The sequence below is a fragment of the Staurois parvus genome, unplaced genomic scaffold, assembly GCF_062004578.1.
Source record: "Staurois parvus isolate SC_StPar_1 unplaced genomic scaffold, SC_StPar_1.0 ptg000533l, whole genome shotgun sequence".
Taxonomy (NCBI): Eukaryota; Metazoa; Chordata; class Amphibia; order Anura; family Ranidae; genus Staurois; species Staurois parvus.
The window spans coordinates 320438-338316 of record NW_028318329.1 but is presented as its reverse complement, the minus strand read 5'-3'; the positions used below and the strand labels follow the sequence as shown (position 1 = coordinate 338316).

Sequence of the window (17879 nt, the reverse complement as noted above, 5' to 3'; positions counted from 1 at the left end):
CACAGTTTTAGTAAATTTACCCCATTGCCTCCCACCCAAATTCAGATCTTGCCAGGCAATTCGCATGGAAACTTATCATGTTTTACTGAATTTAAAACTTTTTTGGGTCTAACCCTCATAGGCATTACAAAAAAGACTGAATTGCGGTCATATTGATCAATGGACCCGATTCATCATATGCCCATGTTCTCTGCTGTTACATACTGTATATGCTCAATAGGGAACAGCAACGTACTGGTGTGTTGCTGGACTTTTGAGTGGTCATACCAGTATCAAACCTGCAGCTACAGGCATCATCCTGGTATCATTTTTTCCGGTGGTGGTCTGCTTTCATGTAAAAGCAATCCTAGTGGCTAATAGTGGAAGGATTGCTTTTACAAGCAGTGGGAAGAGATTCCACCCCCGCCCTCCACTGCCTTTCACGACTTTCTCGGGCAGTCCCTTGCCATCTGGGAACCTGAGAATGCAGAGCTGACCATAGAGCTCAACGGAGACCAGAATGGCTCCAATCATTTCTATAGTTTAAGAAACCGAAAATAATGAGCATTTCATCATTTTGGTTTCGCCGGATCTAAACAGCGCCATTTTAAAATTGGGAAAACAATTGGGACTCAAAATCCCGCTCAGCATATTCCATGGGATGTCTACTTTCCAAAAAGTGGTAATTTGGGGGTGTTTGTACTGCCCTGGCATTTTAGCACCTCAAAAATTTGATAGGCAGCCAGAAAGTAAACACTGTAAATTTCAATATATACCATAGTTTGTAAACGCTATACACGTATTGGGATTTTTTTTTCCAAACACATGTAGCAGAATACATTTTGGCCTAATTTTTTTTACTAACTTTGAGTTTATTGGATATTTTTTATACCCGAAAGTTGATAATAGTTTTTTTTTTTCAAAATGTTCAGTCTTTTTTGTTATATCACAAAAATAAAAAAAACTGTGGTGATAATATACAGTGGGGCAAAAAAATATTTAGTCAGCCACCAATTGTGCAAGTTCTCCCACTTAAAAAGATGAGAGAGGCCTGTAATTGGCATCATAGGTAGACCTCAACTATGAGAGACAAAATGAGAAAAAAAATCCAGACAATCACATTGGCTGATTTGGAAAGAATTTATTTGCAAATTATGGTGGAAAATAGGTATTTGGTCAATATCAAAAGTTCATCTCAATACTTTATTTATCCTTTGTTGGCAATGACAGAGGTCAAACGTTTCCTGTAAGTCTTCACAGGGTTGGCACACACTGTTGCTGGTATGTTGACCCATTCCTCCATGCAGATCTCCTCTAGAGCAGTGATGTTTTGGGGCTGTCGCTGGGCAACACGGACTTTCAACTCCCTCCAAATGTTTTCTATGGGGTTGAGATCTGGAGACTGGCTAGGCCACTCCAGGACCTTGAAATGCTTCCTACGAAGCCACTCCTTCGTTGCCCGGGCGGTATGTTTGGGATCATTGTCATGTTGGAAGACCCAGCCACGTTTCATCTTCAATGCCCTTGGTGATGGAAGGAGGTTTGCACTCAAAATCTCACGATACATGGCCCCATTCATTCTGTTCTGTACATGGATCAGTCGTCCTGGTCCCTTTGCGGAGAAACAGCCCCAAAGCATGATGTTGCTACCCCTATGCTTCACAGTAGGTATGCTGTTCTTTGGATGCAACTCAGCATTCTCTCTCCTCCAAACACGACGAGTTGTGTTTCTACCAAACAGTTCTATTTTGGTTTCATCTGACCATATGACATTCTCCCAATCCTCTTGTTTATCATCCAAATGCTCTCTAGCAAACTTCAGACGGGCCCAGACATGTACTGGCTTAAGCAGGGGGACACGTCTGGCACTGCAGGATCTAAGTCCCTGGCGGCGTAGTGTGTTACTGATGGTAGCCTTTGTTACGTTGGTCCCAGCTCTCTGCAGGTCATTCACTAGGTCCCCCCGTGTGGTCCTGGGATTTTTGCTTACCGTTCTTGTGATCATTTTGACCCCACGGGGTGAGATCTTGCGTGGAGCCCCAGATCAAGGGAGATTATGAGTGGTCTTGTAAGTCTTCCATTTTCTAATTATTGCTCCCACAGTTGATTTGTTCACACCAAGCTGCTTGCCTATTGCAGATTCTGTCTTCCCAGCCTAGTGCAGGTCTACAATTTTGTTTCTGGTGTCCTTTGACAGATCTTTGGTCTTCACCGTAGTGGAGTTTGGAGTGTGACTGTTTGAGTTTGAGGACAGGTGTCTTTTATACTGATAACAAGTTCAAACAGGTGCCATTGATCCAGGTAATGAGTGCAGGACAGAGGAGCCTCTTAAAGAAGACGGTACAGGTCTGTGAGAGCCAGAAATCTTGCTTGTTTGTAGGTGACCAAATACTTATTTTCCACCATAATTTGCAAATAAATTCTTTCCAAATCAGCCAATGTGATTGTCTGGATTTTTTTTCTCATTTTAACTCTCATAGTTGAGGTCTACCTATGATGCCAATTACAGGCCTCTCTCATCTTTTTAAGTGGGAGAACTTGCACAATTGGTGGCTGACTAAATACTTTTTTGCCCCACTGTACTACCAAAAGAAAACTCTGTGTGGGGAAAAAAAGGACATAAATTTAGTTTGTGTCTAGCGTTGCATGACCACGCAATTGGCAGTTGAAATACCGCAGTGCTGAATAGCAAAAAATGGCCTGGTTAGGAAGGAGGGAAACCTTTTGGACCTGAAATGGATATAGGGATAAACGTTAGGAATTTGATATTTCATTTAGGCTAGGTAGGGTGAAGTTCCTTTCTACTATGAAAAAATGGTTTGCTTTAGCAGGATTTACTAGTGATAATCATTTCTTTATTATAGAAAATTTCTGGGGCTGTTTAATAACTTTGGCCATGGAAAAACAATAACCTTTCCAGAATGTAGGATCCATGTCCAAAACGTTAAAACTCAAACAGTGCATCTGTAGCTTTGTGAGATGTGGTATATCTCTGAATAATGCTGTGGTTATTTTCACAAATTTATGCTTTCCAGCAAAAGTGTGTGGCCCAACTAATACCACAAAAATAGCTGAATATTTCATACAAAAAAATCAGAATATGTGCCAGGATCAGGAATGCTGTAGACAGTATAACAAATTAAAATGACAGCTCAAACCCAATTCATAACTTCCAATAGAAAGCTCAACATTGTCCACAGCATTAGCTGATGGAATCTAATCCAGTGTAGGCCAGACAGTTCAAGTCTAAATGGCAAAAAGGACAAGACTTCTCGAGTATGAAAATAAAAATCTAGTCTTTCCAAGGATATGCAGACAACATCAAGATCTACAGTACTCACAAAGAGGCCACAGCTCCTAATTTTCCTATATACAAAGTCACACTCCACTCTCACTCCAGTGGACAGAATTTCGCAAAGTCTTGGCTCATGAAGAATCATGAATAGTTGGGTAAATGTTAAAATTGCAGCTAATGATCCCATTGTGTACAGTATGTATATTCAAGCTGCTACAGAAATAGGTCTTAAAAAGCTCTTCAAATTTAAATGGAAGTGTAGCAAACTGCTAAACTAAGAGTTGAAACAGAAGCGTAAACTGTTTTACCTGCCCAAAAACATCAACAGATGCATGCTCCATATACAAAATAAAAAGTTGCCAGGAAAAATCTGTACAAAGCATGAATACGCCCTAACTCCCTAAATTACTACTGCAATCCATTAAATATATTATGCAAGGGACTGCCTGAAGGTTAGTGTTTGTATAGGTTCTAAGCACGCTCCAGCTGGCATTGCTGAGGGCTTGGGATAGGCTGCTCAGTCATTGTGAACTGTGGGAGTGGCATTGTGTGACATACCCAAAACTTTGTGTTTTTTCTTGGGGTTCTGGTGATGGATCAGGCTGGGCAGTGTGTTGAATGCAAGTATTTTATGTTGTCTTTGTTCTAGAGCATAGAATCTAATCTCCTCCAATCAATTAAAATCACATCTATGCACAGTGGTTTTTTCATGTAGTTATAAGTCCATAAGCAAAATGTCTGGGTTAAAGTGGGAGAGTAAAACCAAGTTTTGGATTTAAGCAATGTATAGTATGACATATTTAGATCTGTAAAACAGTACATACACAACAGTTTTATTAAAAAAAAAAAAAAAAAAAAAAAAGCATCCACATGTGGAAAAGCATCTGCAATATGTAAATGTAGGATATTGTACATTTTCATTTTTTTCATGGTGCCCTTTTATTTGAACCTATAAATTCGGACTGCAGGTAATAGCAAAATGAACTTTCAAAATGACAGACATAGTTTACTAAAACTTTAACATCAGGAAAGCTAGCTAGCACATCACACACTGGTTTGCGAGAATATTTGAAATTATTATAAAAGGTAACAATTACATTTTTAGCCTTTTTACAGAAAATTATAGATTTTTTTAAAACATTGGTATTACATCCGGTTGCTATACAAGCCATTTTGTAATTTATGGTATAAAAATGATCCCTTTCAATGCCTACATTAATACTGGTTATACATTTACTGATAAGACCTCTCAATGAACCTAGCACTTATCGGTCATTCGTCACTGACCAGTTTGATATGGGTAAATAACTGTTGCAACATACAACCCCTTTAGTCATTTGATCAGTTGCAAAAAAATTGATCCAACAGTTTAGCTATGTGAAAACTGGTCAAGCATAACATTTTCATCTTCCTTGGGGGTCTTTGAAAAAGGTCTACACTTCTAAAGGGATACTAAAGATACCATATTTTTGGGGCAGCTCACATGATTATAGTAGGAAGAGAATTTCAGAAACACACGGGCACTATTTCATCAACATAATTAAGGCAGGCAAGGATCTGCACTAAAGTTTGCTGGAATTCTGCAATTTATATATTTTACTTGTATAATTTTGTTTCCTCCACAAAACTGGAGTTTCACTTTAAAGCAGACATAAACCCACTAAGTTTATGTCCCTCACCCACTTGCTACTTTCTAACCAAAGGTGCCTTTAAGACAGCTCAAAATTGTATCCGTTGGCTTGATAGGCTCCTTCCAGGGACACACTGCATGCTGCTTCCCCGATACTTGGGTGGGTCTTGTGTGAGCCATATTGTTGAGCAGATTCTGTATGTGGCACAGGCAGTGATTGAGCCTATCTGCCTCTGCCTCATGCATCTCCTGACCCTGGCTACAACTCAGCCCTATTACCATCAAAGAAGCAGTGAGTCACTCATAACTGGAGAGCCACCAGGGAAGTATTCAAGGGGTCTTAGTGCCTCTATTGGGTAGACAGAAGGAAAGGCGAACTCCTATAGATGGTTTAGATCTGCTCTAAATAATTGTAATATGGGAGTGAAGTAGTGTAAGTAGCCAATGGCTCAGATTAAAATTATTGATCATATTTAGGCTAAGTACACATACCAACTACACTCCAGCTACTAATATGTGAAAGGACATGGTTTTCATTGGCACCCCAGTTCAAATTCACTTCAATAACTCTCCTTGGACTTTTCTGAACCTTGATAAACTGAGGTAGATATGTCAATATTTCCTGTCTGTGAAAATATTTATGAATATATATTCTTAATTTTGCTCTTCCTGTTACATACATTTACAATGTTAGTCTTATAATATTGAAGTTATCTAGCAAAATGAGAGTCATTCATTTGAACACTAAAATGTTTATGGTCTCTTAATGCGGATTGTGCAGGAAGATACAAAGTCAGCTTTATTTAATGGAGACCTCCCCCCATGAAAAATCACTCCATTTCCCTTACCTTACACTAGCTTCCACACTGGAGAGAGTGAAGGCACATTTCTGTAAAAATTCTGGGAATGCTGAGTATCCCAGATCTTGCCAGAAGGACCATGATGTCACCCTTGCCTAGGCGCTGCATAGCCATAAGCTTGGCTACATTTTTCTCCATTATGAAGCCTTTCCATCAGCAAGATCTTATTAATATGTAAGAATTCAGTACAGCCGGGGGGGGTTGGGGGGAGTTTGGTGATATTTACACAAAAGTTACTCCTAATTCTTATCTATTCATAATATTTTGATGGAGTAGCACAGTATACGGCCCCATGCTTAAGTTATGTATGCTTCAGTTACGTTTGTAAGAGGACATACAGTATATTACATAAACCTCTGTAGATGCCTTTACTTATAGTACAATTTTTTTTTTCTTTTATGAACTGTGTAACTTCATCTCATCTTTTGGACTGATTATTAAGACTGTAAACCTAATATGAACTGCATAGTACAACACTAGGTATGTTAACGCAGGTGTTATAGGGGCATATTTATAATATGAATGAATTATTATATAGTGAATATGACTTGCCCCAAACATTCACTGCAAGTAAATCAATCACTGTCAATTATTTCACATGCACCAGGAATATTTGCCTGCAGTGAATATTTAGTGAATACGCATTTACTGTTTTATAAATATACCCCTAAGTAGTGTTATTGGACCCTGAATGCCTTTGCATGTTTGTTATATTTACCATTTTAAGTATTTGATACAAAGTGGACAGGATATAACATCAGACGTCCCTCTTCCCAAGCATATAATTTCTTATCTCTAGGGTTGTAGGACAGCATGGCAAGAACAGACGTTGATGATCTCAAGTCAAAGCTAGCATTGACCGCCTTCTGTTTTAAGAGATCAAAAGCAAAGGTAACCCTTAAATCCTTTGTATCAGTCACATAGAGAATTCCACATGTGATGAATGCATTGCCAGCTTTTGACTTTGGATATGTAGTGTTGATGTGTTGAGTGACAGAGAAAGTTTTGTCATCCAAGTGAGCAACCATAATGCTTTTATCCAATTCAGAAGAGTAGATAATCCATATATCTTTTTCATCTGCTGCCAATTTAAAGTAAGACTTGGAGTTTGAGAAGAGGTAACTGCGATTGTGATATGCTGCGTTGTCAATACTTAGTGTTTCAAAGGATTCGGTCTCCAGTTCATACCTGAATACAGAAGAAAAATCACAGGAATTCCTGTTAAAATCTCATCAATCAAATCAAGATCCTTTAATAATATTAATAGAAGGGAATGTATTTAGACTGTTTTTCTGGGAATTCCCTTGACTGCATTGATTGATACTAACTCCTAGAAAGAAATCAAATGCAACCTCACATTTTATAATCCGGATCTAAGCCCCCCCCTTTCCTACTAAATCCCATCTATTTAGCTAAATCACATGGATTTCCAGTGATGTGTCATAGCTGATGCAAACAGTTGCACCATGACTTCACATATCAAGCGAAAGGATATGAAATGCTATTCTCCCCCAAGAGGGAGAAATGACAGTGCATACATGAATCCCTGTCCTCAGTCGCCTACCTTTCTTTATGATCTGCCTTTACCCTCCAACCCTTCATCTGGCACTGTCCTGCATCGTCTCTCAGTTGAACATGATCAGTTGCTGCTCTTCTGCTCTTCTATACAGTCAACTTCTCTCCAACAATCTGTCCTTTCTCTGCCTCCTCTCTTCGATGTTCATAATCAGCTCATTCTTCTTCCCCTACCCTCCTTCCTCCCAACTGTTCTTAGACCCACTTTATCTATTTTCCCAATGGTCTATGAGCAGATCACACTCAGATTTCTCTATCACCTGTTCAGAGTCAAGTCCCACTGTCTCCTTCTCCCAATCCATGATCATCTCCTCTGTGCCTACATTCTACCCCCACCCCCAGGATCATCTGTATTATCACTCTCCTTGGCACATTATTAGTTCAAAATGTACTTCTTCTCTTTGCCATCCCATCAGCTCCTACTCTGCGTTCCCTGTCTCTCCCACCACTGTTCCATGGTTAGCTATTGATTCCTCCACCATCCCCTTCCACGATCAACTTCCACTCTAAATTGTTTATGCCCCTTGCCATTGCCATTCAGCCACCTATAACCCCCCCCCCCCCTTTCCTCAAAGTCCACTTCTTTTTTTCACTTATGATCCATCTCTGGCTCTTCCCATTGTTTGAGTGGTATATCATCACCTCTGCATCCTATACCCCCAATAACCATGATTGTTGCACTATTTCCCCCATGATCATTTCTAATAAGATAACACACTTGACCTGCACCAAATACTGTGCCCACAAAAAATATTGTCTGACTGGTCAGTAAGACAACCAGTGTATTTTGAATTACTCAGAGACCTGAAACTATTTAGCCTAAATGAACCTGTTCACAAACCCACACAAATGTGCTAAAATATATTGGCGGGTTAAAGTAGAACTAATGGCAAAACGTTTATTTTGGCATTTTGAATAGAGGAATGGAGGGTTATAACCCGTCAGATTGTTTTTCATCATCTGTGTCCCATTGTGGAGATTTCCCTTCACTTCCTGTCCCATAGCCAGTTTTACCTTTAGTTATACTTTAAAACAACTTCACAGTAGAGTTGCTGTATAAGGTATCATGTTCACTTATTTCAAGAGAAAGGGAAACTTTATTACTTTGTTTGTCAAAATGTTAGCAGGAAGAATTGTTCTTATTACTCAGAACAGCCAGTCAGAATACACTTTTTATTTTCATTTCACTGCACTTAAAAGAATGATAGAGATAGGAATTGGCTGTAATTGAAAAGAGCAACTCTCTTTTCAGTCACTGATAAATCCTAGTCCTGGTATAATTGTGAATCAGATTAGTTGGTTTGCAGCAATACAGACAGTTCAGTGTGCTGAAATAAGCCAATTAATGCATTACCTCACAATTTTGTTGGATCCTCCTTTGTGATAGTATAGTGATTTGTCATACACTAGATGACCACAGCCGTGATAGAACCAGCGGAGCTTCATAGTCTTATAGCTATCATTTTGTAAAGCAGTTACATTTTCATATTCTTTCACTATTAATCCTGCAGAGGCAAATATCACATATTTGGATAATTAAAATGAGAAGAAAAATAGTTGCAGACACCATTTCTAACAATTATCCTGCTTTCACTAAATATCCATCTACTGACTTCGCTTGTATCTAAAGCATACTTTTAAGTATGATTTTGCATAGAGAGTGCAGGTTTCTAAAATAATAATTTTTGTAATTACTACTTAAAGTAATAAAAAAAAAAACCTTTAATGGTTAGCTGCACTGAAAATCTTTGTATCTTTCAAAGCACTTAATTTACCTGATCACACTTGAGCCTTGAAAGATTACTATGATTTCCACTGCAGTTAGCTATTTTATTACTTTGGCAAAAAGTGCTATTCCAGGTTAGTGAAAACATCAGAACCTTACATTTGGGGCATCATGAACTGAAGATATAAGCTGAAATCCATGAACCTTTCTTTTGACTACAGCGGTCATTATATTTCAGGAAAAAAACAGCCTCTTTCACTCACCTTAATCCACAGTCCTACAACAAATATGCCTGTTCTCAGATCTTCATGCTGGAATTTGAGTGCACACTTCTGTGCTTCTATCCTTATGATGTGGACACTGTTCCTGCACTGATTACACAGTTGGTGTGATGTCACCAAGAGGGGTGGCAACAAGAACAGTTAGAGACAGCATGCAGGGTGACTTTTAGCAGGGAAATTGTTACGGCCAGAATGAGCAGAGCAGAAGATTTCAGGGCTGGAGATTAAGGTATAAGGGCTCATTTACACTTGCTTCAACTTCAACACACATTAAAGTGCCTCCGGCTTCAACATGCATTTTTGATGTGTTTTTTATACTTTGGTGATGTTTCGGTGATGCATTTTTAAAGCTTTAATGATGCTTGGCAAATGCCCTGTGTGTTGATTTTCTATTAGTACCCTCACTCAGCAGATCCCCTGCTCATTAGTACTTTTAGCTCTGTTGATTCCCCACTCAGTGGTACCCCCAGCTCTGCCGATCCTCTGCTCAGTAGTACCCCCAGCTTTGCTGATCCCCCACTCAGTAGTAACCATCAGCTCTGCTGATCCTCTGGTTTGCTGATCCTCCTCTCTCTCTGGTCCCCACTCACCTTTCGTTATATTGCTCCCATGATGTGTACCAGATGTGACATTACTAGTTTCTTGTGCTATGATCTGTGAATGCTGCTGATCCTCTGCTGCTCAGTCCTCTCTCTCCAGTTCCCCCTCACCTTCTGCTATAACATTCCCATGTTGCACACCACGTGTGCCATCTGCTAGTTGTTCCACTCTAGTCTGGACACTGTTCACCTTCCTACTGCTCCACACTGCACACCAGATGTGACATCTGCACCAGACACTTCCAAAATATATACACAAACCAGAAGTGACTGCTGATAATGATTTGCTTGTTCACTTGTTGGTCTCCCAGTGCAACCTGGAATATCTCATACCTGCAATACCTCCAAAACAGGTCCCCTGTACAAATCATTAGTAATACCTCATCTGGAATATGCAGCTCAGTTTTGGGCACCAATTCACAAAAAGAACATTGGGGAACTGGAGAAAGTACAGAGAAGGGCAACCAAACTGATAAGAGGCATGGAGGAGCTCAGCTATGAGGAAAGATTAGAGGAACTGAATTTATTCTCTCTTGAGAAGAGGAGATTAAGGGGGGATATGATCAACATGTATAAATACATCAGTGGTTCATATAGTGAACTTGGTGTGAAGTTATTCACCCTGAGGTCATCACAGAGCACAAGGGGGCACTCTTTACGTCTGGAGGAAAAGAAATGTAATCTCCAAACACGGAAAGGTTTCTTCAAAGTGAGAGCTGTGAAAATGTGGAATAGACTCCCTCAAGAGTTGGTCCTGGCCAGCTCAGTGGATTGCTTTCAAAAAGTCCTGGATTCTTTCTTAGATACACAGAATATAACTGTAGGAGCAAATTAGATCATGCTTTGCTGGGCTTTTTTTTTGCCTTCCTCTGGATCAACTGTGGGTATAGGATTATAACTTTTTTAAAATTATTTTTAATGGTTGAACTGGATGGAGTTTTGTCTTTTTTCAGCCAGACTAACTATGTAACAAAGCGAAGCTAAAGCTGAATAAAAGCCTCTCAAAAGCTGCAGATGCTGTAAGCAAGCTTTGTCATAGATTTCTTTGGAGGCTTTGAAGGTGCTTTGAAGCACCATGAAAGAAACACAAGGTATAATTTTTGAAGCAAAGCAATGCAAACACAGCGTGTAAACAGGACTGTAAGCTAATCATTTTATTTAGTGACAGGTGCTTTGATTGGCATTCAGAGTGCTTTGAAAAAACATGTGCAATGCCCCATTTTGAAGTGTAAATGAACCCTAAGTGGTACTGGGTATTGGTTGCTAGTTTCCTGGCTGCTGATCCTCAGGCTTTAATACTTTTTGAGTTAATGAAGTGAAACAAAAATGTATATAAGGAAAATTAGAAATTGTTTGCTACATATTTGTTCTACGTTAAAGCCCAAGTTTAGTCCAAAATTAAAAAAATCAGCACTTACAGTGCCTTGAAAAAGTATTCATACCCCTTGAAATGTTTCATATTTTGTCATGTTACAACCAAAAACATAAATGTATTTTATTGGGATTTTATGTGATAGACCAACACAAAGTGACCCATAATTGTGAAGTGGAAGGAAAATGATAAATGGTTTTCAATTGTTTTTACAAATAAATATCTGAAAAGTGTGGCATGCATTTGTATTCAGCCCCCTTTGCTCTGATACCCCCAACTAAAATCTAATGGAACCAATTGCCTGTGTGTAATTTAATTTCAGTATAAATACAGCTGTTCTGTGAAGCCCTCAAGGTTTGTTAGAGAACATTAGTGAACAAACTTCATCATGAAAGCCAAGGGAGTTAGGTTATAAAAAAATATCCCAAGCTTTGAACATCTCACGGAGCACTGTTCAATACATCATCTGATAATGGAAAGAGTACGCAACTGCAAACCTACCAAGATATGGCCGTCCATCAAAACTGACAGGCCAGGCAAGGAGAGCATTAATCAGAGAAGCAGCAAGAGGCCCATGGTAGAGGTCCACAGCTCAGATGAGAGTCCACAGGAAAACTATTAGTCGTGCACTCCACAAATCTGGCCTGACCAGAATAAAGCCATCGTTGAAAGAAAGCCATAAGAAGTCCTGTTTGCAGTTGGCGAGAAGCCATGTGGGGGACAGAAAACGTGTAAGAAGGTGATCTGGTCAGATGATTCCAAAATTAAACTTTTTGGTCTAAAAGCAAAATGCTATGTGTGGCAGAAAACTAACACTGCACATCACACTGAACACACCATCCCAACTGTGAAACATTGTGATGTCAGCATCATGTTGTGCAGATGCTTCTCTTCAGCAGGGACAAGGAAGCTGGTCAAAGTTGATGGGAAGATGGATGGAGCCTGCAAAGATGGATTAGAATCTGCAAAAGACTTGAGACTGGGGCGGAGGTTCACCTTCCAGCAGGACAACAACCCAAAACATACAGCCAAAGCCAGTGGACCGGTTTAGATCAAAGCATATTCTAGTGTTAGAATGGCCCAGTCAAAGTCCAGACCTAAATCCAATTGAGAATCTGTGGAAAGATTTGAAAATTGCTGTTCACAGACACTCTCCATACAATCTGACAGAGCTTGAGCTATTTTGCAAAGAAGAATGGGCAAAAACTTCACTCTCTAGATGTGCAAAGCTGGTAGAGACATCCCCAAAAAGACTTGTAGCTGTAATTGCAGTGAAAGGTGGTTCTACAAAGTATTGACTCAAGGGGGCTGAATATAAATGCCGGCACACTTTTCACATATTTATTTGTAAAAAATTTTAGAAACCATTTCTCATTTTCCTTCCACTTCACAATTATGTACCACTTTGTGTTGGTCTATCACATAAAATCCCAAAAAAATACATTTATGTTTTTGGTTGTAACATGACAAAATGTAGAATACTTTTTCAAGACACTGTACATTCAGTAAGTGTCCCCTGTGCTGCTGGCTGCTGTTGTAGTTAAAGGATAAGTTCTCCTATGGCAATTTAAATTGGGACATGTGCGTTCCAGTGCATTTTTGGTGCATTTAAATGCAGGAAATATGCACAATGTTCTACCTTTTTATCTGCATCCAAAATGCACTAGAACTGCAAGCACTGATGTGAACTATGATAATGACAACCATATGACCTACTTTCTGTGCGTTTTGCATGCAGAAAAAAAGCAACTGAAATGCATGTAGTGTGAACTGGACCTAAGAGACCCCTATTAAATCCCACAGCACTGGATCTTGTTCCTGTAGTGAGAAACATCTATAATTATTCTTTGTGACATCATCATAATCAAACTGGAAGCTCAGTTTGTATTGACATAGACACGCCCCCAGAACTACATCTTCCAAACAGCCCATTCCAAACACACAGTGTGTAGGTAGTCAAGGCAGCGGCATTGTTTTGTTGCTAAAGAAATCGTCGTATGCACATGGAGTGGACAGAGCGGGGTCGGGATAGATGTAGTCCAACAGGGAGGGCTGACAATGTTTGTTGGGATTTCGGTGCAGCAGAGGCAAAGTTGTGAAGTTGTTTGTGATGGATCAACAGCAGCCCTTTGTAGTATAAAACATAGCAAAATGTGCTTGTATGACTGAGATGTACTGAATGTGTTTTTGTTTTTTTTCCCCATGCATTCACATTAATAATAGCAGTCCAGCGCTGAATTTTACCTGGAGACACTAGATACAGTCCCATTCATTTTTAATCTGCATCAAAAATGCATGCAGTGTTTTCCATGTATTCCAATGGCCCTAGTTCACACCAGTGCAGTGTATTCCAGTGTAGTCAACAATACTTCTACATATTGCATTTTTGCTGTATAGAATGCATCTGGAAAGCAGCACCATAATGCACATGTCCCGAATTGAGAGGAAGAATTAAGAGGGGAAAAAATGCATGGGAACGTATAAAAAAAAACGAATTTAAAACACAAAAATTGGGGTGTGAACTGATTGCAGTTCTGGTTCAAACACCACTAAAAAACATATATATTTACATAAACCAGGATTACTTCTAATATCCAGCATATAAGTGTACACGCTGCTTTTCAGAAATCCATAAATAATCTGGGGGACTATAGATACTGTATGCAAGTGACTCATTGATTATTAGATCTTCTACCTGAAAAATGTCCTGCAATCCAGATTCGATCATCAGTAGTCCAGTTTGAGACATCCATCATCCATGCTCCAAATGTCTCTTTTGCTTTTGCAACAGTTGTTGGATTATCAATTGCTTTTATAGTACAGTCTGCTGAAGGGACGTACACAACTACAATAGAAGTACAAAATGTTAAAATAAAAATATATTCAAATCAATTTCAAACAATAAAAGAATGCGAGATACCTTCTTGTTTAAGAGGTTGATCATTGCTTTTTCCATTTGATTTTCCCACCATTGTATCATCATTAGGAATTGCACAGGACTCTCCTGACAACAGAACAGTTAAATGTTAGGGGAAACTGTAATGCGTTTTTTTTAATAAAGTAATCGTGCAGATAAACATTCAATACAAAGTGTTTCATCACATTGTGTCACAGAGAATTAAAGTGTCCCTAAACTCTGGTTTAAAAAATATATTCAAGTTTGTATTCTTAACTCAAAAAGTCCCTTCTATTGCTCTTGGCCTCCTCCAAATTCCCTCGTTTTTCTGGCATCTACCGATTTAAAGTGATTCTAAAGTCTAAAATTTAATTTTTTTAAATAAAAAACGAGATCATAGCTAGCTGCTCTGTGCAATCGAATTGCACATAGCATCCACAGTTCTTCTCTTCTGGGGTCCCCTTGCCGACACTCCTAGCTCCTCCTTTTCTTGGTGTGCCACCACAGGAAATCATTTCCTACCATGACACTCCTGCGTGCTCAATGCCAAGCCCTGCTGTCTGTGTCCATTGACACAGACAGTGAGGTGAGGCTCCGCCCCCCCGTCTGTCATCACGGGTAATGACTGACATCAGCAAGAACCAATGGATCCTGCTGCTCTCTGCCAAGCCTGTGAGAGCAGGGAGAAGAGGAAAGAGCCACTGCAGAAGGGCACTGAGTCAAGTAAGGGCTCAGGAAAGTATAAGTGGGGGTGAGGGGGTGATACTTTAACCTAAACTTTTTTTACCTTAATGCAAGGAATGTGTAGGCTTTACAACCACTTTAACCACATGCCACCCAGCCACTGTATAAATACGGCGGCAGGGCGGCACAGCTGGGCAAAAGCATGTTTTAAAACGTGTGTTTTGTAAACAGGTAGGGGGCGCGTGCGAGGCGCGCCGCCACCCTACCTGTCCCGCCGATCACAGCCTCGGATGTCAGTCGCCGGGTCACAGCCGGTCGTTACCAGCTATGTGTCGGCGATCGGCGGCAATCGCTGACAGAGAGCACACTGTGCTTTCTGTCAGTTCCCTGACAGCTCCAGAACACGCTGATTGGTACAGAAGAGTTTCTCTCTCCCGATCAGCGGTGTTCCCTGCGGTACACCCCCCCCGCCCCCTAGTAAAACACTCCCCTCACACAGTTAACCCTTTCCCTGAAAAATAAACTTAACCCCTTCCTCCCCAGTGCCATTAGTAGAGTGTCAGTGTTTTTTTTTTTGCACTGATCACTGTATTGGTGTCACTGGGGATGTTAGTGACCCCCAGTCAGTACCCCCAATGTCAGAATGTCCGCCACAGTCCCGCAGTCCCGCCATAAGTTGCTGATCGCCGCCATTATTAGTATAAAAAAAACTAAAAATCCCAGTATCTTTCCCGCCATTTGTAAACGCTATAACTTTCACGTAAACCAATTAATTTACATGTATTGGGTTTTTTTTTAGCAAAGACATGTCGCAGAATGCATTTTGGCAGAAATTTATGACTAAATTTGATTTTTAAATTTTTTTTTACTGGACATGTTTTATAGGAAAAAGTCCAAAATATAGCCTTTTTTTTTATAGCGCAAAAAATAAAAACCGCACAGGCGATCAAATACCAAAGAAAGAAAGCTCAATTTGTGGGAAAAAAAGGACGTAAATTTCATTTATGTACCGTATTGCATGACCGCGCAATTGTCCGTTAAACTAGCGCAGCGCTGTATAGCAAAAAAATGGCGTAAATTGCAGTATCTATACCATAGTTTGTAGACGCTATAACTTTCACACAAAGCAATCAATATACACTTATTGGGATTTTTTTTACCAAAAACATGTAGAAGAATACATTTTGACTTAAATTTATAACCAACTTTGAGTTTACTATATATTTTTTATAGCTGAAAGTAAAAAATATTGTTTTTCTTCAAAATTTTTGGCATTTTTTTGTTTATAGCATGAAAAATAAAAAGCGCACAGGTGATCAAATACCACCGAAAGAAAGCTCTATTTGTGTGAAAAAAGGACGTAAATTTTGTTTGGGTACAGCATTGCATGACCGCGCAATTATCATTTGAATTAGTGCAGCGCCGAGTAGCAAAAAGAGGCCTGGTCATTAAAGGGGGTAAATCCTCTGGAGGTCAAGTGGTTAAACAAGGTGGGAGGGGCTTGGGGCACTAAATCCTCAGTTTTGAAAGGTAAGCACAGGCTTTCTGAACTCAAAAAGAGACGAAAAGTTTTTCGGTGTAAGTAAAATAAAGGCACCTATTGTCATAATGCTTTCATTGTTATATTTGCTTACAGCAATTTGAATATCAATTTAATACAGCATGATTAAAGGATGACTTTCAGGGACATGGCTAATATTTCATTGTTTCACATTTCCAAATTCTGAATATGGTTCTTGGTCATCTCTTCATTTACTATTGTTCTCAGTACAGATACAAATTTTAAAACCAAACTCAAGGACAAGTGAATGTTTTCTAACTACAAGTCATTTGTATTCATCCTTGACTATTGCTGTGCTTTGTGTATTTCTTCCAGATCTGTACAGTCGTCCAGTGTGAAACTTACAGGAGCTTCCTGTAATAAAGAATGATGATCTCTCTCTTTGTGTGGGGTGACAGGTCTTGTCCCTGGCTATCTTGTAGCTATCTGAAGGCAACCTGAATTGGGTGGTGCCTGCTGGGTCCCTCCCACAGCTCTGCTTTCTGTACAGGCAATGTACAGAACAGTGATGATGTTGCTTCTGTTTTACAAGGTAATATCTAGGTTTGCAAAGTAATTCGGTTCACAAAACGTGGATACATATAATTTGTGGCTATTGAGAACCATGCTAAATGAAAGTTTTTGTGCCCTGAGGTTTGGGCAGGTTTGGGCATGTTGTGGAGTTTATTTTGGCATGTGCTAGGAAGCTGCCTTATGCCTTTTACTTCTAGTTGTGTTGATCTAAGGCCTCTTTAACCCCTTCTTGCCAAGCATAAGCATATATGCAGAAGTGGGTCTTTATCCATGGGGCCACATATGCTCCACTGTGTTTGTGCTTAGAGTGCATTGCATTGGTTGAACTGGATGGACTTTTGTCTTTTTTCAGCCAGACTAACTATGTAACTATGCAACTATGTAAGTACACTCCCAGCACAGAGACTGAGCTCTCACTGAGAGCTCTGGGTCTCGTACTAAGAATCTGGAATGGGAGGCCCAGGTCCCGATCACCTGATCATTGTGGTAGCCTCTGATTAGCTATCACAGTGATCAGTCACTGTACAGCCCATCTCTGTGTTATTCTCTCCTCTTCAATGGAGAAAAAGATACAGTGGGGGTTATTTTCTAAAATCTGGTGCAGCTCTGCATAGAAACCAATCAGCTGCCAGGTTTTATTGCCAAAGCTTAATTGAACAAGCTGATGTTAGAAGCTGATTGGCTACCATTCACAGCTGCACCAGATTCTGAGCGTTCTAGTTTTAGTAAATCTCCCCCAGTGTACAGTATCTTTTTTCTACTTGCTGGAGGTGAAAAAGTTCAAACAAAAAAGTGTGTGCAAAAAATAATATAAAAAAGATAAAATAGCTAGATAAGGGTTTGATCTAGTTTGGTGTTAGGATCAAAGGTCATTGTAAGTGTATTTTACCTATGATTAAAAGTAAAAG

At 39.6% G+C, this 17879-nt stretch overlaps 1 protein-coding gene across 1 annotated transcript in view; it reads right to left on the bottom strand.

The window, feature by feature from the left end:
* Positions 1-4276: 4276 nt before the first annotated feature.
* The window catches only part of GLDN (gliomedin), a 38107-nt gene continuing 24504 nt past the window's right edge, over positions 4277-17879 (bottom strand). The window contains exons 7-10 of the mRNA XM_089690557.1: positions 14238-14321; positions 14013-14162; positions 8694-8844; positions 4277-6952 (exon numbers count right to left, since the gene is read on the bottom strand). Of these exons, the coding sequence (XP_089546683.1) occupies positions 6487-6952; positions 8694-8844; positions 14013-14162; positions 14238-14321 (851 nt within the window). The 3' untranslated portion in view covers positions 4277-6486. The remainder of the gene's footprint in view (positions 6953-8693; positions 8845-14012; positions 14163-14237; positions 14322-17879) is intronic.